Source organism: Coccinella septempunctata, chromosome 5 (assembly GCF_907165205.1).
Source record: "Coccinella septempunctata chromosome 5, icCocSept1.1, whole genome shotgun sequence".
Lineage (NCBI taxonomy): Eukaryota > Metazoa > Arthropoda > Insecta > Coleoptera > Coccinellidae > Coccinella > Coccinella septempunctata.
In genome coordinates this window covers 40,194,705-40,219,525 of record NC_058193.1, presented here as the reverse complement: position 1 = coordinate 40,219,525, position 24,821 = coordinate 40,194,705, and the positions used below count along the sequence as shown (strand labels likewise).

Genomic DNA, 24,821 nt, shown 5'->3' with positions numbered 1-24,821 from the left:
GAATGAATAAGATAATACATGAGAAGCGCGCATAAATTGAGTGTATGACAGTTTCAACTACCACTTAAGCTTGTTGGGTCGAATGGGCGGGCTTTGTCAAGCCAGTGATTAATTTTGAGTCCGCATGTACCCTCAAGAATTTCACTTCCCTTTCAGTTATAATATACCTTAATTGTCCGTGATTTCAGTGCAAGTATTGTGTTGGAACGTTGTGAACAGATCTTACTTAAATCTTATTTTGACCATAACGAGGGGAAGTCTTCATCATTTGGAAAACCATTTTAACGAAATACATTCGATATTTTGAATCAATTTTCAATCTATAGGTAAGATATTCACCATTCCAATTTTCAATGGAATGCAAGCATTTCCAATGTTTCCTTTATGCAAGCATGATATGGAGATATTATTTTCTCTATGGAGAGTTCCATCCAGCATATTAATGGTGTATTTATTTTGCACTTGAAATCAGTGAAATCATAAAATGACCTGTTGAATAATTGGTTCATAAGAATTTATATACTTATTCCTAGTTTTAGTATTGTGAAATGTAATGAACAACTATTCATCGGTCATTGCAGATTGTTTTACCGCCGATCGAAGAATTTAATTTGACCGCTCAAAAAAATATATTGTCCAAAAACGTATTGGCTCCTGCAACTTCCAACAATACATTAGATAGAGCATTGTATAAGGAATACGGTTGCCTTTATTCAATAATATAGATACATATATCTCTTTGTCTTGTCAAATCAAAAGTGGAATACATTCAATGACAATAATTCGTCGAATTTATTTTTTATCACTAATGTGAATGCGATGAGAATAAAAATAGCTTTTAACAATAGCATTTCAGAATATAATTTCTAAAATTAGATTTTTATTTACAATAAGAATGATCACGCCTAAACGGTAAGGCAATGTATCCTTATTTTTATTTATGTTCATATCACTATTGAAAACTGTAAAATGTAATCCAAGTTACTAACACAAGTTTGAATGAAGAAATTTAAATTCTGAAACTGCCTTTATTGTTGTGGAATATAATAGAAATGAATATATAATATGTAGATACAATCCTTGAATATTTTAATGATGTAAACACGTATAATCAATAAGGTCTCAATGCATCTAATTCCTTAAAATTCGAATTTTGATTAGGTTTAGTAATAAAACACTTGGATCAGGTTAGAACAATACTGCAAAGCGGTGAGTCCATCGTTCTAATTATTCTGAATTTTTCTCTCTGAATATATTATTTTAGGAAAATTTAGTTACCAGAAAAAGGGTGTCCCCCGTTCTATGTTTTCTAGTTAAATGAAGAATTTCGTTCACAATATGAAGGAGCATCACATTGAGGATATGCCATCTGGCCCTTTGGACTTTTATAGAAACCAGGCAACGTTCGACTGGAAAGCAATGAAGATGATTTTCGAAGAAAACAAGCAATGTCTGAACATCAAAGTTGGTATTTCTTTTCAAGTTCGATTCAACGATTCAAAAAATCAGAATGTTTTTTTCAGATGAACTTATGGAAGACATTGAGTATCGACCCAGTATTTTCAAGATCGAGACAAACTCCCACCACAGAGGAATTCAAGAGAATCGCCGCTAAAAGACTTCATCACTATATGAATTTGAATTTTTTTCCGTCAAACATTTCGAATTTGCCATACACGGAGAGGTTGAGACTCATGATGGCCGTAAATGAAGCATTTGGAATCGCTTTTCCTGATGTTTCTATGAAACATGCCATAGGCGTTGGTCTAGTGAGGAATGCTTTAGCTACAATGGGAACAGAAAGACATAAACATTTCTTAGACGCGCTATGGAGTTCAAAGGTAAATAGATATACCTACCTACATATATTTTATTTAAATACGGTAAAAGTCTGTGTGCGTATATTGTAGGTATTGAATATGAAATTACATGAGGCATCCGAAAACATTGTAATTAACATTTTACTCTCGGACTATATTTCGAATCAAACGCAACGATGGATTTAAGGCATCTAAAGAAAAGATCGAAAAGAAAAATATTCATTACAAATGCTTTTAGAGCGGACAATTATTAATTGAGAAAATTTTGTACAGGTTGTAGCCTGCTTTATTCTCACTGAGGTAGCACATGGAAGTAACACGAAACAAATGAAAACAACAGCAACTTTCGACAAAAACACCCAAGAATTTGTAATTAACACTCCTGACTTTCTAGCTGCTAAGTGCTGGAGTGGTAATTTGGGCAAAACTGCAACATTGGGAATTGTTTTTGCTCAACTCATAGCGAATGATCAAAATTATGGACTTCATGCATTCGTTGTACCTTTAAGAGATCCGAAAACCCTTCTTCCTTACCCGGGATTAATAATAGGAGACATGGGAGAGAAAATTGGTCTTCATGGCATAGATAATGGGTATGTCTACTCTACATAAGTTATAAAATTGTAGTTCAAAATATGTAGGTAGTAGGTATACCTACTATAGTCGAATTTACCTTTATTGGTGCTCCAGGTTTGTTATATTCAAGAACTTCAGAATACCAAAGGAGAATCTTCTTAACCGAACCGGTGATATTACCCATGAAGGTATTTACGAAAGCAGTTTTTCTGAACCTGGGAAAATTCTAGGGGCAGTTTTGGAAAACTTATCTCTAGGTCGTCTAGGAATCATACAAGGAAGTGTTAACACTTTAATAAAAGCAGTTACAATTGCGGTAAGGTACGCGGCGGTTCGCCAGCAATTTTCTGACAACGGAAATGGTTATGAAAATGCAATAATTGAATATCCGTTGCACGTGAGTGTTTATTCTAAAAATTACCAAGGTGACATATTTCCACTGATCGATTTTATGTTTCCCAGCAATGGAGATTGTTTCCCTATGTAGCGGCAGCTTCAGTTTTTAAAATTTTCATCAATTCGTTCACGAACGATTATTTGAATGCTGTTGAAAAAACAAGCAACTCAGAAAGATTAGAAGAAGTTGTGAGTAGCATATCAAGAATAGCGTGAAATTGATAAAAATAGATATATTTTTATGTGGTAGAACAATTTAGTATCAGAAATACATTCAATAGTCAGTGCTGCCAAAGCTTTAATAACATGGACAACCAGAGATGCTATACAAGAATGTCGAGAAGCTTGTGGGGGACACGGCTATCTAAAAGATTCTGGACTTGGCGATTTGAGGAGTGATCATGATCCAACCGTTACTTATGAAGGAGACAATAATGTCCTTCAACAACAATCCTCCAATTGGCTACTAAAGCAATGGAACAATATAATTAGCAACAAAAAAACCTGTTCTCCTTTGTCTTCTGCCGAGTTTTTCAATAACTATATCGAGATTCAATGTAATCAATATGGAACTAAAGAAAGCCTCAAAAACTTGAAATGTACATTAATCAGTCCCATATTCCCTTGAAAATTAGTTTTAAAAATATCATTTTTCAGGCATAACGGAGTGTTATGAATGGCTTATTACTTATTTGGTAGACGACATCTCGAACGAAATGGAGATCCTTGATCGACAAGGGCATTCCAGATTTGCAGCCAGAAACTATGTCCAGGTGAGTTTTTCATCCTGAAATAGGAATAAAGGTACCTATAGAGGGTATCCTCATAATATTCTTCAGATAATTTAGCTAACAAGCTGACTTTCAGCATTACTTTTTCTAGTTCATCATTGAAATGTTTTCGGCATTATTTATTCATGATATTCTTCAGGAAAACTAAATGTCATTTTAGGTCTATCGCAGTAGGGTTATGTCGAGAGCATATGCAGAATTGAACGTCATGAGATGTTTCGAAAAAAGAATTCAATTCATTCAGCATGACCTACGTGATGTCCTGAACAAATTAGGTGTCCTATATGGTTTGCTCAATCTAGAACAACATATCGCTTATTTTTACCTGGGTGGATTTTGCGAAGGACCTAGCATGACACGTGATTTGAAGAATGGAATCCTCGATCTCTGTCAAGAATTGAAACCGAATATTTTAGCGATGGTGGATGCTTTAGCTCCCCCCGATTTTGTTATTAATTCCATTTTGGGATATGCCGACGGTCAAGTAAGTTCCGATCGAATCAACCTGCATTAATTGAAAGTGATTGTCATAACTTTCAGTTATATAAACATCTTCAAGAGAGTTTCTTCAACTTTGATCAGTGCTTAGATAGGCCAGATTGGTGGAAAGAAGTCATAATAGAAGGTGCTCCGGATTTCACTCAACGGAAAAGTAAATTGTAACATTCTACGTTTCGAAAGACGATTAAATTCCAAAGTTTAATGTATAATATTGTGTTATTTTAGACATGTAATAACATTGTTTTCTGTTATTTGAAAATTTTGAATAAAATTTCCGATGGCTCATAATTGTGTTTCATTTCCACAATACCAAAAATTTTTAGCAATACGAAGATTCCATATATATTTTGGTCAGTTAAGAATATGCAATTAAATTTTCGATGTCTGAAATCGGGAAAAAAAATCAAATCGAAATTATTACATGGAAAGTCAAGATTTCTTACAATCTTGCTGGAATTTTCAAGACCTTATCTGCCAGTTTGAATTTTTTTACGAGCTATATTGATTTCTTTACAAGAACTTCAGTTGTTTAATGTAATGAAATATGAGCCAATCAAAAAATTATCTCTGTGAATTTACAAACTTACCGGCATGAAAATAACGAGCCCAAAGTTAATGTACATACCTAGTTCATTTTATTATCTCTCAAAGTATTTCAAAATGTCGATGGATAATTTGCCGCATTGGATTTGAAGAATGAATCGCAAGTTTATTCCTACGTCCGATAAGTATGGATATAAATGAGCTTCGAACATCGAATACAAACGTACCAATAGTATAGTTTATTGTCTAGATAGGATCTCTGTCATGAAAACTCTCCCACAAAACAGTTCAAAAAACTTGTGATAGTTTAGTATCCCCCACAAAGTGGAGTTCCCTTCAAACAGAATTATGCATAAAACTTCTCGAACCAGACTTTTCCCATAACGAAAATTATTCATAGTTGGTGCATGCAATTCTTTCAATTCATCCTCACCATCGAAATTCTTCGAGTTTTATCGTTACATCAGGGTTTTTGTAAAAGATTCATTTTTCTTTCCGTCGTTGTTCGGAGTTTTTCATCTCGTATTTTCTGCGCATCGACAGTTTTCTTTACGCCCTCAGCGGCCCATGAACTCTAGTTGTTGACTTCCTTCTGGATGGAAAACTGTGTCCTGGTTCTGAAAGGGAAAGTGCGCGAATTTTAGCGCCTCCTCGGAAAAATCGGAGGTAGGTGAATTTTTTTTTCAAATAAAGAAGTGAAAATGTATCAAAGTTGCAACTTTTTTTCAAATGTATGAAAAATTCTCTTTGATCTTTCATGCATTATAATATATGAAAATCATTGTGAAAGATCAGTTCATTATATGATTTGAAACAATATGAAATTTATCAAGGAATAATAATTTCAATCATTTAACTCCATTTTAAACCTTTACCAGATAAGAATAGAATTTACAAAATATTCCCATGTATATAAGCGATTACATTTATCGAGGTAATTTTTCATTTGAATGGAATGCGGGTACCCAAAAATAGATGAATGAGAGACATTGAACGTCGTCAAATTAATTATCCTCATTTTAACCTACTGAATTTTTTTTATAGAAGAAAACAATTCTGTTCTCATCTCATTTTTATCGAATAACTTGTACTTTAGATATCTACGTCTAACTCACTTATTTTAATTTTTTTCTTCACAGCACTTCCTTTTATATGCGTTCTACCTAGTCGAAAGTTTGTTCCATAAATTGCATAAGTTTAAATAAAGCCCAATTGAATTTTAGAATTTCCCAAAAACCTAGTTAGGAGATTCATTATTAAGGAGTCTGACATGATGATGTTTTGACTAAATGGCCCAAACATCAGTTGCTTTAAATAAAAACAAAACTTCCTATAATACTATATCCGAAATCTTTCCAGTTATTTTCAACATTTCAGCTTTCACCCTTAGTAGACTATATAAACTGAGAAAACAATATATGTATTTGGATGTAAGTTCAGAAATGCGACATCACGTTCTCTTCGAATGAATTCGGAAACTGATACATTCACAAATGTCACATAAGGATCGTTCTTACAAGGAATTTTCAATAACGTTTATTCGATTCGATTTATACATTATTTATTCGGATCTTCTATGCCGAGCAGGCAATATCAGAGTCCGTCCGCCCGAAATCTGCCGAATTCACTTCCTTCTATCTAAATAGAATGATTTTTCGATGAAATTCTATCGTCAATCCATTGAACACTATCTGCATAAACTTATTCTTGCACACGTTGAGTATGTCAAAACCAAAAATCAATATAAATATAGGTTTCAATATTGATTGTGTACTTAGTTTGTTTCAAATTATATAGATTTTTCGTTATTCTTTCGTCTTTGAGAAAGAATTCAATCAAAACTGAGAATTGCTCATGAAAGACAAAAAAATCAATGTCTAAGAAGGTCAGGTAAAATGGACACGACGAATATAAAATCCTTCAACATGCAAATTTATTCCTGAAGCTGTGAATGTTATGAGCTTTAAGGAGAGAAAGATTAAGTAGCCTGTGAAAAAATAACAATTAATCCGGTCATTTGAAAGTGGTGGAATATTCGGCATATTGTTAATGTAAACATAAAAAAGAATTATCGAGAGTCTGGCGTAACGAGGTCAACGGCAGTACAACAACCCATAGGCCCCCCCGTTCGGAAAAACAGTGGGTTGCCACTCTACCACTGCTTTAGGTGACCGACATAGGCGTATGGAGACCACATTATATTTTGATTATTTAATTTTCCAATGCGAGACGAAATGCTTATTCCACTTTTCTATAAAATGAAAAAAAAAAATGATATCGAATTATCAAGCCAATACAAGATGGAATTATTATGGGACCTAACAATACTTGCCATAATTCATTTCGAAAAATGACGAGTAGTTCTATATCTCAAAAATTCTTTCAGAATGCTTTCTGCTCAAGGTGTCCTTCTGTTGATTATACCTTACATAACTGCAGAAACATTTACTGTGGGATACATAACAGGATCTCAAAGACATCCCGGCGATTTCGAATACTCAAAACCGGGAAGAACGATATCTGGAGCAATATCTTTGGCTGTCGAAGAAATAAACAATGGAACACTCGGTAAGATGGGTCATCAACTGAAATATATCGTTGCCGAAACATTCGGCAAGGAGGTGATTAGCGTCCAAAAAACTGCCGACTTATGGAAAATGAACGTCTCAGGATATATTGGACCTCAAGAAACATGCGAGCATGAAGCTTTTCTTGCTTCTGCTTTCAATCTTCCAATGATTTCTTATGTGAGTAATGGTTTCGTTATTGTAAGGTACCTAATATATACACTCATGAATATTACTATAAACGTGTCCCATATCGGATCCTTAATAAAAAGTAATAAAAAAAACGAAAACTTTATTTTGCTGCACCTTAGCCTCCGGACACTAGGATAAACCATAATAGATATATTAGGATAAAAAATCTATGATATGTGATTAGACTAACACTCTACACACACGCGTTCCTATACCTCTTATTCCACCTATCTAAGTCTTCATTTTGATCTCTATATTTCTCACCAAGCAATTACTAAATATACACTTTCACGAATCTTTGGAATTGGCGAATCCGTTCAATATCTAACGATTCGTCAGATAGGATATTGTTGCGTAAACCGCCATTTGCCGATTCTCTATCATTCCGCTAGATTCGGCTGAGCAGCTAGATGTATTCCGAAGTTAGATTGATTCGATCAATAGAGACACAAACTTTGAAGAGACAATTATCCCCAAGTATTAAGATGTAACAGTATCTCATTTTATGGTTGATCATTTAAGACTAGCATTAATTTATTCATTGAACGAATAAAATTCCTTATGTTTAGTATCTACCATAGTATTAGTTTCTTTGGATCTTGCGGAATATTCATTTGGAAGTACCTCTCTAACGGACTCTTTTCCTCAATGTATCTATGTACATCTGTCTATTATCAAATTACAGAAAATAATAAATTTTCAAAAGAAATGTAATGAATCAGAGAAATTGAATATTAAAACTCCCCTTTGCATGGTTCGTTTGAGGAGGATTTCGGACTCGAATCAGAATATTTGTGTATTGTATAAGAATAAATTTATAGTGATTGAATTTTTCGTTACGAGAATGAACTCATGCTCGTTTCAAGTTTGACATATCAATGATAAATATTTAAATAATTATCATCATATTCTCAAAGATGCTATGCGAACGTCTTAGAAGCGTTTCACAGATGCTAAGTGCCTGCTCCCATTTTCTTTTTCACACTCGGTTGAATTTTCCCCGACATTTTCCATCGACTCTCCGCGATTCTCGTGTGTTTAACGTTCAGAGGAAGTTTCGAATTTCTGGTGTAGTTTTCTCAAACCATCAATACCCCTTTATTTGCCGAGGAAATGTAGACGGAATTAGTTTAGTACCTACAATTTCGAGTGACATTATGTCTGATGTCGAACATAAGATAGTAGTCTTCAATCCCTAGACGAGAAATTTTCTGGAATCCGGTTGTTACAACATCATTCATTTCAATTCGATAATAATATAATAATAATTATTATTATTATTTCACCAAAAGGAAAAACTTCATCAGAAGTTTCCTAACTTCGTGATGGCTGCATGGAAAAATTTCCTTCATATAAGACTTATCATAAAACAATGCACGTTTCCAATAGATATACATAACGACTTTATGATGAATCAACGTCTGAACAAATATAGGATTTGACATATTTTGAAATTCTTCCAGTGATGGAAAACGGAATAGATATTTGCCGCATATTTTTCCTGAATACTTGAACGTCAATCACATGAACGAAACATCCGATACAACATATAAGGAGGCTTGGCAGATCCTGTTAGAGTCTTTACCTGTAAATAATTGCTTTATATCCGGTCGAAGGTCGAAAATATGGTCAAAAATGAAAAATCTGTCAACAGTCGTCAAATATATTTTTTCAATCAATCTTTTTTTTTTTTAAACCTTGGAAACATCAAATGGCTACTTTACAATTGAAAATTAATAACACCTTATAAAATTCTATGAAAAATATAACAATTCTCCCACCCAGTAATTGACTTGGGAAATGACAATTACTTCTTAACATCTAAAACAATAAGTTTTGCAACATGTCTTCGATAAATGGTGTTGTTGGAGTTTCTAACATCCACTGTTCTTATTTTCCCATCCTTTGCTGGGTAGACGTTGATAACAACAGCCTTCTGCCATAAATTCCTAGGTCCATCTGGATCCACCATTATAACAACGTCACCCAGTTGTATGCTTCTTTCTCCATTGTCTCTATACCATTTACTGCTTCTGATTAACGTAGGTAAATATTCTCTTGACCATTTTGACCAAAACATATCAGCTAACCTTTGTGCAGCTCTCCAAGAAGACATCAAATTTAAGTCTTTTTCTACAGTTTCGGTGAATGATGGTGAAATATTGGATGGTCCAATCAAGAAATGATTGGGAGTCAAACTTTCTGCATCGTCCGAATCAAGTGATACATGAGTCAATGGCCTGGAGTTGAGAATGCTTTCACATTCTAAAAGTACTGTCCGGAGTACATGTTCTGGCGGATATCTGCATTTCAAAATTTCTTTCATTATTTTCTTGATACTTTGTATTAATCTCTCCCAGCTCCCACCCGTATGTGGTGCTAGAGGGGGATTGAAGAAAAACTTGATTTTTCTCATCACAGTGAAATCCAAAATTTCTTTTTTCTCAATTTTCTTGAATTCTTCGGTAATTTCCTTCTCAGCACTCTTAAAACAAGAACCATTGTCACAATAAATTTCATCTGGAAAGCCTCTCCGACAGCCGAATTGTCGAAGAACATTGATGAAGGAATTGGTTGTCAGGTCATGAGCTATTTCTAAATGTACAGCACGAGTCGTCATGCATGTGAAAATAGCTCCGTACCTTTTCTCCCGGCTTCTTTTTACTGTGACTTCCAGGGGCCCAAAATAGTCAATACCTGTTTTGATGAAGGCTCTGATAGTCGGTTGAATACGGCATTCTGGTAGTTGACCCATAACTGGAATTCTTGGGGTTGCACGTCGAATTTTGCAAAGCTGGCAACTATTCCAAATGCTTTTGACGGTTTGTCTCAACCTCAAAATCCAAAATTTTTGTCGCAAATTGTTAATCACTATTTCTTGTCCATGATGGTGAACATCTTCGTGATATTTTTGGACTAGAAGCTTCGTAATTTTGTGTTGTGGATCCAAAATGATAGGTTTCCTTGTCTGTACATTCAATTCGGATTTTTCTAATCTCCCAGCAAGTCTCAAAAGTCCATCTTGTTCCGAAAAAAAACAATTTAGTGTTCGGAGTCTGCTACTCGATGAGAAGGGTTTACCTTGCATCAATGCATTTATTTCTTCCATGAAAGATTCCTCCTGTACTTTTCTGAAAAGAAGGTTTTCAGCTTTGTTGATCTCTTCAACCGAAAGTTCTCCTTTTCCTGTACATCGTCTCTTCATAATGTCGATAAATCTCAAGACATAAGAAGTAGTTCGAAGCAATCTTTGCCATTTCGAAAATCTTAGAGCATCAGGTGTAGACAAAATTGTTTTGGTTGAAATAATAAGAACATTACCGAACTTTTCTTCCAAAGTGTCTGGGTCTATTCCGATGTTCTCAGTTTCTACCTCTCTTGGCCAATCTTCAGGATTTCTCCGCAGAAAATCAGGACCGTTCATCCATCGCTGACTGTCCCAAGAAATCTTTCTTTTTGTGGCATCATCAGCTACATTCTCTTTCGAACATACGTATCTCCACTCGGCGATATTAGTAATGTCCTGAATTTCTCCCAACCTTTGAGCGACGAATACTTTGAATCGTCGTGCCTCTGATCTTATCCAATGTAAAACTGTTCTTGAATCGGTCCAATAGAAAACAGAAGATATGTTCAAGTTCATTTCTTTTTTTAAATACTTTCCTAAACGTGCACCCATCAAAGCTCCTTGCAGTTCCAGTCTGGGAATTGATAGGGGTCGTAACGGAGCTACTCTAGTCTTAGCGGTGACAAAGTTGGTTTGGATTGCTTGTTCTTCTTGAACTCTTATATAGGCAACTGCTGCATAACAGTTCTCAGAGGCGTCACAAAATACATGTAATTGAATATCACTCTTATGACGATTCAACGAGAAGTATTGTCTTGGAATTTTGAATTTATAAATATTCTTCAAATCTGAGAACCACATTTGCCATTGATTTTCGAGAGTATGGGTAATTTCATCGTCCCACCCAATTTTGCTTCTCCAAATATTTTGCAAAATAATTTTGCCTTGAACGATGAAATTTGCCAAGAATCCCAAAGGATCAAAAACTGACATAACAATTTTCAAAATGTCCCTTTTTGTTGGTCTTCTGCGGTTATCCAAAATATCTCGATCGATCTTATTGAATTTTGTCTGAAAACAGAATGTGTCTTCTACAGGATTCCAGTACACACCCAAAATTCTTTCCACCATGTCCCTATTATTACTATCCAATTTCTTATGACCTTGTGCTACAAGATCCATGTCCACGTCCTCAAGAATTCTGTCATCATTGGCAATCCAGTTGCATATAATGAAGCCACCTTGTCCATGAACGTAGATTACGTCTCTTACCAATTTCTTGGCATCTTCCAACTCATCTGCGTTTCCCAAATAGTCATCCATATAATGATGACGTATAATAGCTTCTGAAGCCTCAGGAAAGGTTTCTGCAAAATCTCTGGCATTCCTATTTTTGGCCTCTTGAGCCAGACACGGTCCGCAGGATGAGCCAAAAAATACAACCATGATTTCATAGACATCAGGTTCTACTTTTCTATTCATGCCTCTCCAGAGTATTCTTTGTGCATAACAATCTTCTTTTCTTACTCTGACTTGAAGGAACATCTCTTTTATGTCCGCTGTGAAAGCATATTGCTTTATCCTGAAGTTCAGAAGTATTGTTTGTAGAGAATTGTAAAGGTCTGGTCCGGTCAACAAACAATCATTAAGACTTATACCATTACTCTTTGCCGATGCGTCGAAAACGATTCTCAATTTATTGGGCTTATTTGGATTGATTACACCGAAGTGGGGCAGATACCAAATTTTATTTGAATCTTCTTCAATCTCGCTCTTTGATAGTCGTCTTATGTATTTCTTTTCTTCCATTTCTTCAAATTTTTTAGTGTACATTTCTGCATAATCTTTGTCTTTATCCATTTTCCGTTCGACACAGCGAAGTCGTCTGAAGGCATTCGCTTTACTTTCTGGTAATACTAAGTCTTCTTTTTTCCATAGTAGTCCTGTCTCATATCTTTGTCCCACTCTTCTCATTGTAGTATCCAAAGTCCTCTGTGCTCTTCGATCTAGAGGTGATGGAGCCAATTCCTGAGAATTTTCAATTTTCTCTAGTCTCCATTGTTCTTTGACAAGATCGTGAAGAACATCTAAGTCATCTTTTTCTCTGAAAATGTCGAAAGATTGAATATGACACACTGAATTTGGATTTTTCTCGCCGTATTTCAAATTTCCGTGAAGTACCCAACCTAAAAGCGTTTTGCTCACTGCTGGTCCGTTCCAGGGTCCAGCAACTAATTTTCTATTGACAAGAAGCGGCCAATTGTCCTGCCCAATAATTATTTTGGGTTGGGCATTCGTCATTGCAATCACTTTGTCATTAATATAGGGATAATTTTTTCGCAAATTGTTCACATCTACAGTTTGGTGGGGTAAAGATAATTTTGTTGTACGAACACGACGTAACTGGAATTTTGATCCGTTATTTTTCCCTTTGATTGTGAAGCTCACTATCCTAGAATCATTATCATGATGAGTAATATCTTCGTTTGTCCATTGCAAACACAGTGATTGCTTTGGACCATTCAAATCTAAAGAGTTTGCAAATTCTTCATCAATTAGAGTGATTGTAGAAGCATCATCCAATAAAACGTATGTTTCGACTTCTTTACCATTGTGACACAAAATAACTGGTAGAATTTTCATGAGTGCATTCATGCTATCAGAAACACGGCAATTGGTTTCAGCGGCATTACAATTTTGTGGAACTAAATTGTTTTCTCTCGACTGATTGTGCAAAAGTTTATGGTGTGGTCTTTTGCAGTCATTGATGCCGCATATTTGTTTCTTTCGACATTGTCGGATATTATGAAAAGGTGCCAGACAAGAAAAACATATTTTCTTTTCAGTTATAAGAGACCATCGAGCATCCACTGACAAATTTTTGAATTTTGCACATGAACTCAATGGATGAATTTCTCTGTTACAACAAAAACATCTTTTGTTCGAAATTTTATCTGAAGTTGTCAAAGTGACATCTCGATTCAACTTGTACTTTTGCTGTTTGTCAAACTTAGGAACATGAATTTGTGCTATTGCATTTGCTTTTTCGTCCAACCAATTCGATAATTCGATCAATTTAATATCAACTTTGATTTTAGCAACATGTTCAATCCATAAAAGTTTGTAAGAGATAGGCAGTTTATTCAAAATTTCTGTGATCAACATTGGATTGCGTAAATGATCGTTTTCTTCCAAACATTGTACCGTAGCTACAAAATTCTTGATCTCATCGGAAAACTCAACAAAAAACTCCAATTTCTCTTCTTTGATTGGTGGAAATCTTCTGATTTTGTCTAGCAACATCGAAATAATATATTCTGCGCGTCCAAATCTAGTTTCAAGTAAGTCCAAAATTTTATTCACATTCTTAGGTAATATGAGTAAGGATTGTACCACGCTTCTAGCATTTCCCTTTAAACATTTCTGTAAACGAAACTGATTTTCTTCATCGGAGAATCCACAAACTCGTGAGGTATTTCTGTACTGGTAAATGAAGTTTGGCCAGTCAAGAGGATTTCCATCAAATATCGGTAATTCTTTCGGCAGAGATTGTCTTGTCATGATCTTAGTTATTTGTGGAAGAGTAATTGGGTTTTCATCTCGAGAGGTGGAAGAAGTAGATAGATTTCTGTCAAAACTGTAATCTCTTACCTTCTCTTCAGCTTTCATTTTATCCGTTTTACCTTTGACAGTCCTGTACTTATCTTGTTCTCTCCCAATCGAATATGGGTCCTGTCCGTGATTCCATGGAAGGCGTCCGTCCATCCATTCTTCCATGTTGGGCTCCAATGACTCATGTATCGATTCGGAATTATCATCTTGCTTAGAACTGGACTCGCTCGTCCCTTCACTTTCCTCAATTTCGGTCAGCTTCAGCGCTAATTGTAGGTCTAACATTTCTTGCTCTAATTTTTTCTTCTGTATAGCAGTTTCGATTTCGGCTCGTCTTTTCCTTGATGCTATACTGCTCTGACTTATTTTTGACTTGGATTTCGTGACTTTCACATGATTCATCTCTTGGTCTTCCACGTCTTTTGCTGAATATCCTCTTCTTTCTGCTTTGTCGCATTTTAATTCACCTTCACTTGCGGCAGCTCGTCTCACTGCTTCTTTAGCTTGAAGTCGTTTGCTTCGTCTCAAATTATCTGACTTCGTATCCATAATTTGTCTACCGTAGTGCTGGTTGTTTCAAAAAGTTCGAAGGACCAATGTTAGAGTCTTTACCTGTAAATAATTGCTTTATATCCGGCTCGAAGGACCAATGTTAGAGTCTTTACCTGTAAATAATTGCTTTATATCCGGTCGAAGGTCGAAAATATGGTCAAAAATGAAAAATCTGTCAACAGTCGTCAAATATATTTTTTCAATCAATCTTTTTTTTTTTTAAACCTTGGAAACATCAAATGGCTACTTTACAATTGAAAATTAATAACACCTTATAAAATTCTATGAAAAATATAACAGATCCATTTCCTCTTATATTTCATTCGCACAAAAGGCAAACAGCGACATTTTCTCAGAGACTTCCAAAACTCGGTTTCATATTTTTTCCCTATTCAAAAGACCTTATCGCCATTCATTCGGTGACAGCCAAATTGATTCATTCTGGAATTCATTTCTTGGATTAAATATTGAGTAGATAATATTCACCCAAAACTTTCATTTCCTCTTATAGATATTTATGAAGGTCTCCAGATAGAAAGATTTTATAAATTTCTTCTAATTACCTATGTAATTTTTTGTCTTCGTAAATGATTATTTATATGGTACCTACAAATATGTTGAGCCAAAAGTTCGCATGTAATTTCATTTGAATGGAAAATATTATTTCAGTATTGCATTCATCATGCTACGTCTGATAAATCGAAATTTCCAACATTTGCCAGGACACGACCGCCAGACACTCAAATATCAAAATCAGTTGCTTCCGTTTTGTTGGCGTTCAAATGGACCCATGTAAGTCGAAATGAAAGTAGAAATAGATAACTAAATGAAGAGTTTTCAGGTGATTCTGCTTTACTTGAAATCGGCAGATTATGAAGAATTCGAACAAGTGGCCGAAATAATAAAAGAAGTCCTTCGAAATGCCGATATAACTGTAACCGCTTGTAAGAATTGGTATGAGCCTTTCCACTACGGATACGATATTAACCCATTTTACGCAATTCTGGAAGAAACCTATCGAGACACAAGAAGTAGGTCACATTATTAATTTACCCTACTTTGAATCCATAAATAAGCGAAAATGAAAATCATAATTAGTTATACATGATAGAGTAACATCGAAATATCTGATAAGAAGTTGTCTCGGAGAATTAATTGCATGAATGGAAGAGAACAAGTCCCTTCAATATTGGCGCTACATTTTTTCCTACGCGATACAACCGAGGTTCTCCACAATATTCATAATTCATAATTTTTTTCATTTACAGCGCTCTAATTAATTCTATATTTTTCTTTCACACATATGTTTGAAACATAATACATTATATGTCGTCTTTGATTTAAAGATAAACAGAGATGGAAAAGGGAAGACTATAGATAGAGTTTCCTTTATTAGGGCGATTTTTTGTGTATTGAATAATCTTTTGCATCTTTTGTATTACCTACTGGACAAAGACTGGAACTACTTTTATGAGTTTCAGATTGTTCTAGCTTGTAGGTAGTGGAAGGTAGTGCATTTTCGAAAAATTCACCCATAAGAATATTTTTCATTACACATGAAATTAATTTAATATTTTTTCATTCAACAACACTTCCAGTATTCGTTATATTAGGACATCATTATGAACATTTGGGCTTAATGATAGCCATGGAAGATTTGAATTTATTCGATGAAGGTGAGTACCTATAGCTATTTTTAAACAATTCCGATATTTAGAAGATATTACATTTGCAATAATACAAAAAAACCCCTACTAATCTCAGTGTTTCAGGCAATTATTTCGTAGTTGGAGTGGATATTGAACAGTACGATGCTAGGGTTCCCCAGAAATACATGAAGGGGTTGTTGAAAACGGAGAAGATTCCAGTAGCAGATAAGGCATTTCGTTATTATTTGGGAATAGTTCCTTCAAGTCCTTTGGGCTACGAGAATTTTTCGAAACTTGTTAACGAGTATATGGAACTGCCGCCGTTCAGTTTTCCAAATCCCTCGCATTATGTTGGAGGCAGAAAAATGGTAATAATTTGCACAAATGGATTAATTTTAATAAAAGAATGAATGAAATCCAGATTGATTTTTTTGCATTCTTTCGTCCAAATCGAAAAGAATTACCTACATATGTATAATTGAATTTATGAAGTGAAAGTAATTATATGCTTCATTTTCAAGACAAAATCTAGAAATAAAATCATTGGACTAGTAAGGTTCCCCTTTTGAAATAACATCTCGCATATTATCATGAATAAACCCTGTTTGGATATCTGTTTCAGATTCCCGCAGAAGCGGCATATCTGTACGATGCCGTTCATCTCTACGCAAGAGCCCTCATTTCCGCTCTGAAAAATGGGACTAATCCAAGGAATGGAACTGCTATAATCGAATTCATGAAAGAAACGCATTACAAAAGTGCTATGGGGTGAGCCCGGCTCTTTTTTCTAATTAGTTCGATTTAACATAGAGTTTAACGCATTTCGATATTTTTTGTAAGATAATTGAGTTTTTTTGCCCAATTTCAGATATATAGTGTATATGGACGAAAATGGAGATGCCGAGGGAAATTATACCTTAATAGCTAGAAAGCCTTTAAGCAACAATAGTAGAGGCTATGGCCTATTTCCTGTTGGAAATTTTGCGTTGCGGAATTCGAATACGAAATTACCTGTGAGTAATGGTTACCTTAATCGAACTCCACCAAAAGAAAGAGTTTCACTATTGTCTGTTTTATCATATTAAACCTACTACGAATACAAGATACAATTTTTCAGCACAATTTGAAAATTCCCTACCTCGATTGGTTATACCATAAAATAGCTTTGTTCATTTGTTAACTTGGTGATCGAATTATTCAGTTTTTTCCTGAAATTGGACAAATACATCGATATATTTTCTTTCGTTTTCCTCTCCAAAGTGTTCCAGTCTTCGAAAGACATCTTCAATCTTGACATAATATTGAAAAACTCATGGAAAAATGATGAATGTTCATCGAGACATCCATTTTTCATTAAACATTTTCGATAATTATTCTTTAATTTTTTGTGTGTCCCATTTAACGCTTTCACAATTTCTTCAATTTTGATTAATACATTTTCCACTTCTATGTTGATTCTTTTCAGTGTGTAGTTCTTTGCTTTAATAATATGTACGGAGCTATGTTGTAGTGTCGGCGTGCTTGAAAACCCTAAAAATCAAAAATTTTGAAGCAAAGCCACCAAAAACTCCTCATGGTCAGGAACTTACCATAAAAAATATCATCGAACTCGGTACGAACAATCTCCGATACTGCAGTTGCAAAAGCCTCTAAATCTGATCTTAATGATTTTCCTCTTTGAATAGAACCATTGATTATAGTGGGCAAAATATTTTCTATCAGTTCTCTTATATAAACTCCCTGTTTATCCACTTTATTTATCGGAACTGCACTCTTGCCAATTCTATTCAAATGAAACTTTTCTCCCTTCTGAATTACCGCCTGAAAATTTGTTGTTCCTTTATTATCATATATGCGGTAAAGAGACTGATATTCCCGTCCACAACACTTAGGATTCTCAATTTCTAGCACTCTACTAGACCAAACCGACACGATCATCTGGAATCAGGTAGAGAAATGTTGAACATCATTCAGTGAGAATGAATATGCTTGTATGACTCACGAGAATCGCACTCAGAAGAAAAACGGAAGGGTGAATCATTTCTAGATTCGCAAAATCATTTTACCTACTGACGACAGTTTCAGTTTTATGACCTTGCTTTAAAAAAATAGATTATGATTTTCATGATATTTATGGTTAATTGAAGCTTAATAACAATCTAAAATGAAGGTAATTAAAAAACTTCCATAAAATTTGATATTCAATTAATGGAGTACGAAAGACCGATGATCATTTTTTGTAACAACCAGTGGAACCATCATTTCCTGAAAATTATTCATTGCCATTGGACTTAATAATCTTTCACATGGGCTTTTACCCGCGTTTTCTACCCGCGCTTCCTACCCGCACTTTCCACAATCTCTTTTTATAATATAAGAATAAGTACCCAAACAACTGTTTTATATTGACTAAACATTGTGTTGTATAATTTATAATAAAAATCTACTTTCAGATTTTTCGGTTATGACGATATTACGGTTATGTTTTCATATCACTATTTGAATGAATTGTACATCGATTCTAATTTATTGTCATAATCTCGCAATTGTTTGTTCAAGCAATTGGCTGCGTTGTTTCTGGCCGTCAAAAAGTCCGTATGGGCCCTGCTGTGTGCTCTCACAGTATCCATTAGGAACTCCTTGAGAGGAAATATCTTGGCTCCGATTGTTTTCTTGTAGCAAGCGAACATTGTCCAACTCCCCTTCTTGCTGCATTCAAAGAATTCACTCATGATATCTTGACCCTTCTGTTCCAGTGCGGAAGCGTCCTCCACTATTTTATTCGCAATTATAGACGTTTGGTCGGTTACTGAAGACTGGCATTCTGTTAAAGCTGCATCTACCTCTTCTTTCAATTTAGGAATTGATTTAATTATTCCTCTCGATTTTATGTCCTTTCTCGCACATGCATGTTCTGCTTAAAAAAATATTCGTGTCACGAAAACATCTCATCTCACAAAAATCTTTAGTTTTAAAATTTAATCGATAAAAATTATCAAATATTAACTGAGATTACTGAGAACGATAAAATAAGAAACTGACAATAATATTTTAGTTTTACATTGAATCGTAGTGACTCACTGAGTTCGAAGTTTTCTTGTTTCAAACTTATAATTTCTCTAGCTCTAGATATCATCATCTCGACATCTTTTTGAACTGCATTCTCAGATTCTCTTGCTTCTGTCGAAACCACATCTCGGATCAAACCGCAAAGCTCTCTGCCAGTGTCTATCAAATTTCTCTGTTGAACTTTAGTGGGCAACTCGTCTTCTCGTATTTCTGTATCTGTATAATTTTCTGCCTGAAGATGTGAAAACATTTTGACATATTTCTTCTAGAATATCGAATGAAATTGAAGTTACCTGAACATGAATTACACAAAATATCATCAAATAAGTCAGCGATTGCATTTTGTTAACTGCTCGAAGTTTCAATTGACCGAAGAGAGCGGATGAATATGCTGATTCAAATGGAATGTTGACTTACCTTTTGTGTTTATTTTTCTACGCAATGATTATTATTGTGCATATGGAAAACAATTATTGTTTATTTCATTGAAAATTCTTCACATTCCAAAAGTTTGGGGAATTTTCTTAGAACAATAAAATTATCAATTTGATACAATTTGCAATATGTCGCCATTTCTTGAAAAAACATAATAATATTAACGGTCATTGAATTTACAAATGAAATATTTTATCATTAGTATCTACAATGGCATTATCTTACAACCTTCTGCTTATAGATATTAAACCTTCACAGTCAAATCGATTGGTTCAATGGATATCCTCCAATAGCTGTACCAGTTTGTGGTTTCAGAGGAGAGAATTGTATCAGTAAGTACTTGTTCAGAAAAAAAATATATATATCTATATATATATTGATATATATATTCATTTTCCTGAAAAAAAAAAAATATATATATATATAACCTCGTGAACTGCAACATACAATCCTCGTATATAAAATGGCAATGAAAAAATATAAGGATGATCTTGAGCATTTGATGACCTACATTATTGGTTCCTATATAGGAAGCCAAATAACTTCCGGTATCATAAATATTTCTATTATAAACCTGTTATACGTTATTAACCACAATTTCATCTTAATTTTTCTAGGTCACACAATCGAAATTCTCTATGGAGTCACAGGGGGAGTATTTTTAATCCTCTTGATTATATTTTTCGCACTTTATAGAAACTGGAGATATGAGCAAGAATTAGACAGCCTAATATGGAAAATAGATTTCAGAGATATACAAATGAATGATGATGAGAAAATAACTTCAAAGGCAACTAGGGTAAAATACCCAATAAAAAACAACAATTTTGTAATTGCATTCTCCATTTTTAGCAAAACCATCCATTAATAAGAACTAGTCAAGTTTCTCTCAGCTCGAATCCGGATGCCGATTTCCGATACTCAACAATTTTTACTCAAATCGGTATTTACAAAGGTCGAGTATTCGCCATGAAGAATATTAATAAGAAATCTATCGATATAACGAGGGAAATGAAGAAAGAATTGAAAATGGTAATATGATGCGAATAAAATTATGCAAAAAAGAAAGATTGGTAGTAGTTAACCTTTATAATTTTAGATGAAAGATCTTCAACATGATAATCTGAACTCTTTCATTGGTGCTTGTACTGAGCCACCAAATATTTGCATCATAACAGAATATTGCACGAGGGGGAGTTTAAAGGTAAAATAAATACGAAAGGATTTGTGAAATTGCAGTTTCTCTATGAACACAAAAATATTGATTCGTCTTCATTGTATTCAATTTTAGGACATTTTGGAAAACGAAGACGTTAAATTGGACAATATGTTCATAGCGTCTCTAGTGAGCGATATTTTAAGGGTGAGCGAAATTTTTCTATGGTGAATCTTTTACACCGTTTCTTGTCTTTAGTCAATATCTTTGTTGATTAGTTCTGAACCTCTTACATTTAAATTTCCAGGGAGTCATCTATTTACACGAGTCACCAATTCGTTTTCATGGCTCTCTCCACACGGGCAATTGCCTGGTGGACTCTCGTTGGGTGGTCAAATTAACGGATTTTGGACTGAAAGAGTTCAAGAGAGGGATTTCACAAGAGGATTTATTCAAGGATCCTACAAAAACGAAAGAAAAGTTCCGTAGTAAGTTTCGTGAAATGATCTAACTAAAACAACATAAAATTTTTATATTATGACTTAATATTCAGAAGCCAGATGAAAAAAGAATAGAGGATATAAAAACCTGGACAAATTATTTTCAAATTCAATTATTTTTCCAGAACTACTTTATAGGGCTCCAGAAATTCTAAGAATGTCAGACGGTTTCGACCTGAATAATACACAGGGCAGTCAAAAAGGAGATTCATACGCATTTGGTATCATTCTTTTCGAACTTTATAACAGGCATGGCCCTTTCGGAGACAGTAATTTATTAACAACTGAAATATTGACCAGAATCAAGAACGTAACAAGTCCTCCGTTCAGGTGCAACAATCTTTAATGAACCTCGTTGAAAATTCCTCCACTGTATTTTTTCAGACCTCCAATAGAATCACTAGAAAATAGTTTTGATTTTGTACGTGACTGCTTGAAGGAGTGCTGGCAGGAGAATCCAGAAGATCGTCCAGATTTTAAGAGCATTCGAACGAAATTGAGGCCTTTGAGAAAAGGAATGTGAGTTTATCGATGTGTTTTTTGCATTGCCATTGTTTCAAATAAATGAAGAAAATTTTTAGGAAATCTAATATTTTCGACAATATGATGGCAATGATGGAGAAATACGCAAACAACTTGGAGGTTTTAGTTGATGAGAGAACGGATCAACTACAAGAGGAAAAGAAAAAGACCGGTAAATCGTGGAATCGTGAATAACGACTATCATATCGCAATTTATGTCATTTTCAGAATCTCTTCTGTATGAAATGCTACCAAGGAGTGTGGCAGATCAACTGAAAAAGGGTAATAAAGTTGAAGCAGAGTGTTTCGACTGTGTCACCATATATTTTAGCGATATAGTTGGTTTTACTTCAATGTCTGCGGAGAGTACTCCTCTTCAAGTAATACAAAATTAATTTTTTTTATATAAAATCTGCATTTAATCAATGAATTATGCATTCGTAGGTAGTGGATTTCTTGAACGATCTTTATACGTGTTTCGACTCAATATTGGAAAACTATGACGTGTATAAGGTGGAGACAATAGGAGACGCTTACATGGTGGTGAGAAATTTAAAAATTACTTAAATAGGCTGTTACTGGCACCTGAAGGCGCTTGTTTTGATTTGATATTGATAAATTTTCTCACACTGAATTGATAATGAAAATGGCTCAAAAACTACATTCTAATTAGATTAGAATCTAATCTAACGTAGATACATAGACATTTGTAATTCATTCACGTAGAATCCGCATTGTGAACAAGTGCTTTCCCCGCCAAATTTCATCCATCTATAGGGTAGTGTGAAACTTCTATTTACATTTATGATTCACAAATATTAGTTTTTTGTTTATTTTAGGTTAGTGGTTTACCCATCAGGAATGAAAATCAGCATGCTGCAGAAATAGCCACGATGTCTCTTCATTTGCTCTCTGCAGTTTCCAAATTCACAATACGCCATAGACAGAAAGAAAAACTTCTTTTACGCATAGGAATACATTCTGGTGAAATTCTTCATGTTACTACATACTTTCAAATACTTAGGTAGAATTTTTTCAGGGCCGGTATGTGCTGGAGTTGTTGGACTTAAAATGCCGAGATATTGCCTGTTTGGTGATACAGTTAATACAGCTAGTAGAATGGAATCAACTGGAATGCGTGAGTTCAAAAAATGTGGAAAAATTGTAGAATAACCATATCGTCCTGTGTTTCAGCTCTAAAGATTCATTGCAGTGAACAATGTGGGCATTTATTAAACATAATTGGAGGATATCATTTAGTTGAGAGAGGTTTTGTCAATCTCAAAGGTAAAGGAGAACAAAAAACTTATTGGCTTCTAGGGGAAGATCCATATTCTAGACAAATGCGGACAGAGCAACGTAAGATTCGAAGAGGCATTCAGGTCGAAAAATCTCCAAGAAGCTGCATAACTGATAGTAGTGGGCACGTGATTACGAGAAGCTCCCTAAAATCTAAGAACAATACCAACAGAAGTCCAATTCCCAGATGTTCTTCCTTCGAGAGTCCGAAGCGTTTGCGTTTTGCCAGTCCTGATCTGTCAAAAAAAACAAATCAAACGCAATTCTTAGAAGTCATATCGGATGATGGTTCTAACCATATGAATGAATGTTCGAATAAGCGTAGACGTAGCTGCAGAAATAGCTGGAAAGGATGCAGTTCCTCCTGTCCTTGCATAGAAGAATTGACTAATTCGACAAACTTGCCAGCCAAGCCTCAGTTTTCGAAAAATGTTACTGAAAACTACTCAAAAACCTCTTGTTCCAGCGTTCCTTCCCTTTATCCTCACTTGTCAGTACCACATCAGCCTATTATTCATACCTTATCAGCGCCATCTAGTCCCAGAAAGCCAGAAAATTTCGTCGACAATATGCTTTCAAAATTTCCAGAATGTGAAGAAGTGATTCCATGGCCTGAATCGACCCCATTATTGAAAATTACCGAGCATCAAAGCTATGCTTGAGAAAAAAACTTGCTCGTTATATTCAGCTGATTTACATTTACAATGAAAAGTTATTCCTTAAAATACATCTGAATTTGATAAATAACTTATACATTGAGTATATAGAAATATAGATATTTAATATACTCAATGCTTATACCAAGTATACCCACTTATGAGTGATTATAACTTATGTGAGTCTTCCTTGGATGTCATAATTTTTCTTGTAGTTTATGATAAAGCAGTTTATGAAAAAAAAATGGTTTTACTCAACTCCATTTAATACATAGGCACCTTCATATTTCACTATTTTTCAAGATTGGTGTGGGTGGATTCAGACATCAACTGAGGAAGTGAAAATAGAAAAATAAACAATATTTCGCGTTTCTGAAAGGAAAAAGCTAAATTGAAATCGACTGATTTATTCGATTGGTACATAAACCGAAAAGCAGCAGCATGTTATGCGCCCCTGTCGCTTCGCTTCCCTTTGGAAACTCGGCCCTTGAAATCTGAGCAATGCCGCAGATCATAAATCAATCGCGTTGGATGGGCTCCAACAAAAATATGACCGCAAATATCACAGGGCTCGATGATTTTTTCACAAGAACATCTTTTGTACTTCAATCAACGGTAGGTATGTACTTCGTATAAGTGCGCGAGATAACAGATGTGTTATCCAAAGATTATAGAGTTATTATACAGTCTATAATCTTTGGTATGGAGGGTGGACACCCTCCACAGTGTTCTGTGGTAGACACTCTACCCTCCATAACAATAACGGAGGAGTAGAGTTTGGAAGATTTTGAAATTACGAATGTGCCATGCTCATTTTGCACCATCAATAATTCAATAATGAATACCTACTTATAAATTTTGTCGAGAGATGTCTTTTACATATTACTTCGAGTTCTTTGTTAAATCAAGAGATGTCGC

The 24,821-nt window shown here is 34.7% G+C and overlaps 4 protein-coding genes across 8 annotated transcripts; 2 read left to right on the top strand and 2 right to left on the bottom strand.

The window, feature by feature from the left end:
* The first annotated feature begins 114 nt into the window (after positions 1–114).
* On the top strand, positions 115–4,383 carry LOC123312731 (peroxisomal acyl-coenzyme A oxidase 3). 5 transcript variants are annotated; one of them, XM_044897182.1, is made up of 11 exons: positions 115–326; positions 1,162–1,209; positions 1,265–1,482; positions 1,524–1,841; positions 2,094–2,413; positions 2,511–2,793; positions 2,859–2,981; positions 3,043–3,391; positions 3,450–3,565; positions 3,744–4,067; positions 4,124–4,383. In XM_044897182.1, the coding sequence occupies exons 3-11, from the start codon at positions 1,318–1,320 to the stop codon at positions 4,244–4,246; spliced, it is 2,121 nt and encodes a 706-aa protein (XP_044753117.1). In that variant the 5' UTR covers positions 115–326; positions 1,162–1,209; positions 1,265–1,317; the 3' UTR covers positions 4,247–4,383. The 5 variants fall into 5 exon arrangements, with proteins under 5 accessions (XP_044753117.1, XP_044753119.1, XP_044753120.1 ...); XM_044897185.1 differs by having other exon boundaries at positions 118–326; positions 1,265–1,464; XM_044897184.1 differs by lacking the exon at positions 1,162–1,209.
* A 744-nt stretch (positions 4,384–5,127) lies between these two features.
* LOC123312736 lies at positions 5,128–18,366 on the bottom strand. Its single transcript, XM_044897196.1, has 4 exons — positions 18,269–18,366; positions 17,856–18,204; positions 17,432–17,796; positions 5,128–5,246 (listed from the first exon to the last, which is right to left on the bottom strand). Exons 1-4 carry the CDS (start codon positions 18,305–18,307, stop codon positions 5,202–5,204), a joined length of 798 nt encoding a protein of 265 aa, XP_044753131.1. The 5' UTR covers positions 18,308–18,366; the 3' UTR covers positions 5,128–5,201.
* On the top strand, positions 5,189–24,256 carry LOC123312739 (guanylate cyclase 32E-like). The gene is made up of 22 exons (XM_044897200.1): positions 5,189–5,293; positions 7,014–7,374; positions 15,287–15,409; positions 15,459–15,648; positions 16,216–16,293; positions 16,390–16,634; positions 16,889–17,034; positions 17,135–17,279; positions 20,012–20,102; positions 20,388–20,569; positions 20,623–20,802; positions 20,870–20,974; positions 21,062–21,133; positions 21,234–21,414; positions 21,552–21,756; positions 21,811–21,945; positions 22,008–22,120; positions 22,177–22,328; positions 22,393–22,491; positions 22,788–22,932; positions 22,988–23,086; positions 23,143–24,256. The coding sequence occupies exons 2-22, from the start codon at positions 7,015–7,017 to the stop codon at positions 23,907–23,909; spliced, it is 3,813 nt and encodes a 1,270-aa protein (XP_044753135.1). The 5' UTR covers positions 5,189–5,293; position 7,014; the 3' UTR covers positions 23,910–24,256.
* On the bottom strand, positions 18,651–19,767 carry LOC123312737. The gene is made up of 3 exons (XM_044897197.1): positions 19,629–19,767; positions 19,348–19,567; positions 18,651–19,180 (listed from the first exon to the last, which is right to left on the bottom strand). Exons 1-3 carry the CDS (start codon positions 19,674–19,676, stop codon positions 18,762–18,764), a joined length of 687 nt encoding a protein of 228 aa, XP_044753132.1. The 5' UTR covers positions 19,677–19,767; the 3' UTR covers positions 18,651–18,761.
* Positions 24,257–24,821: the final 565 nt, after the last annotated feature.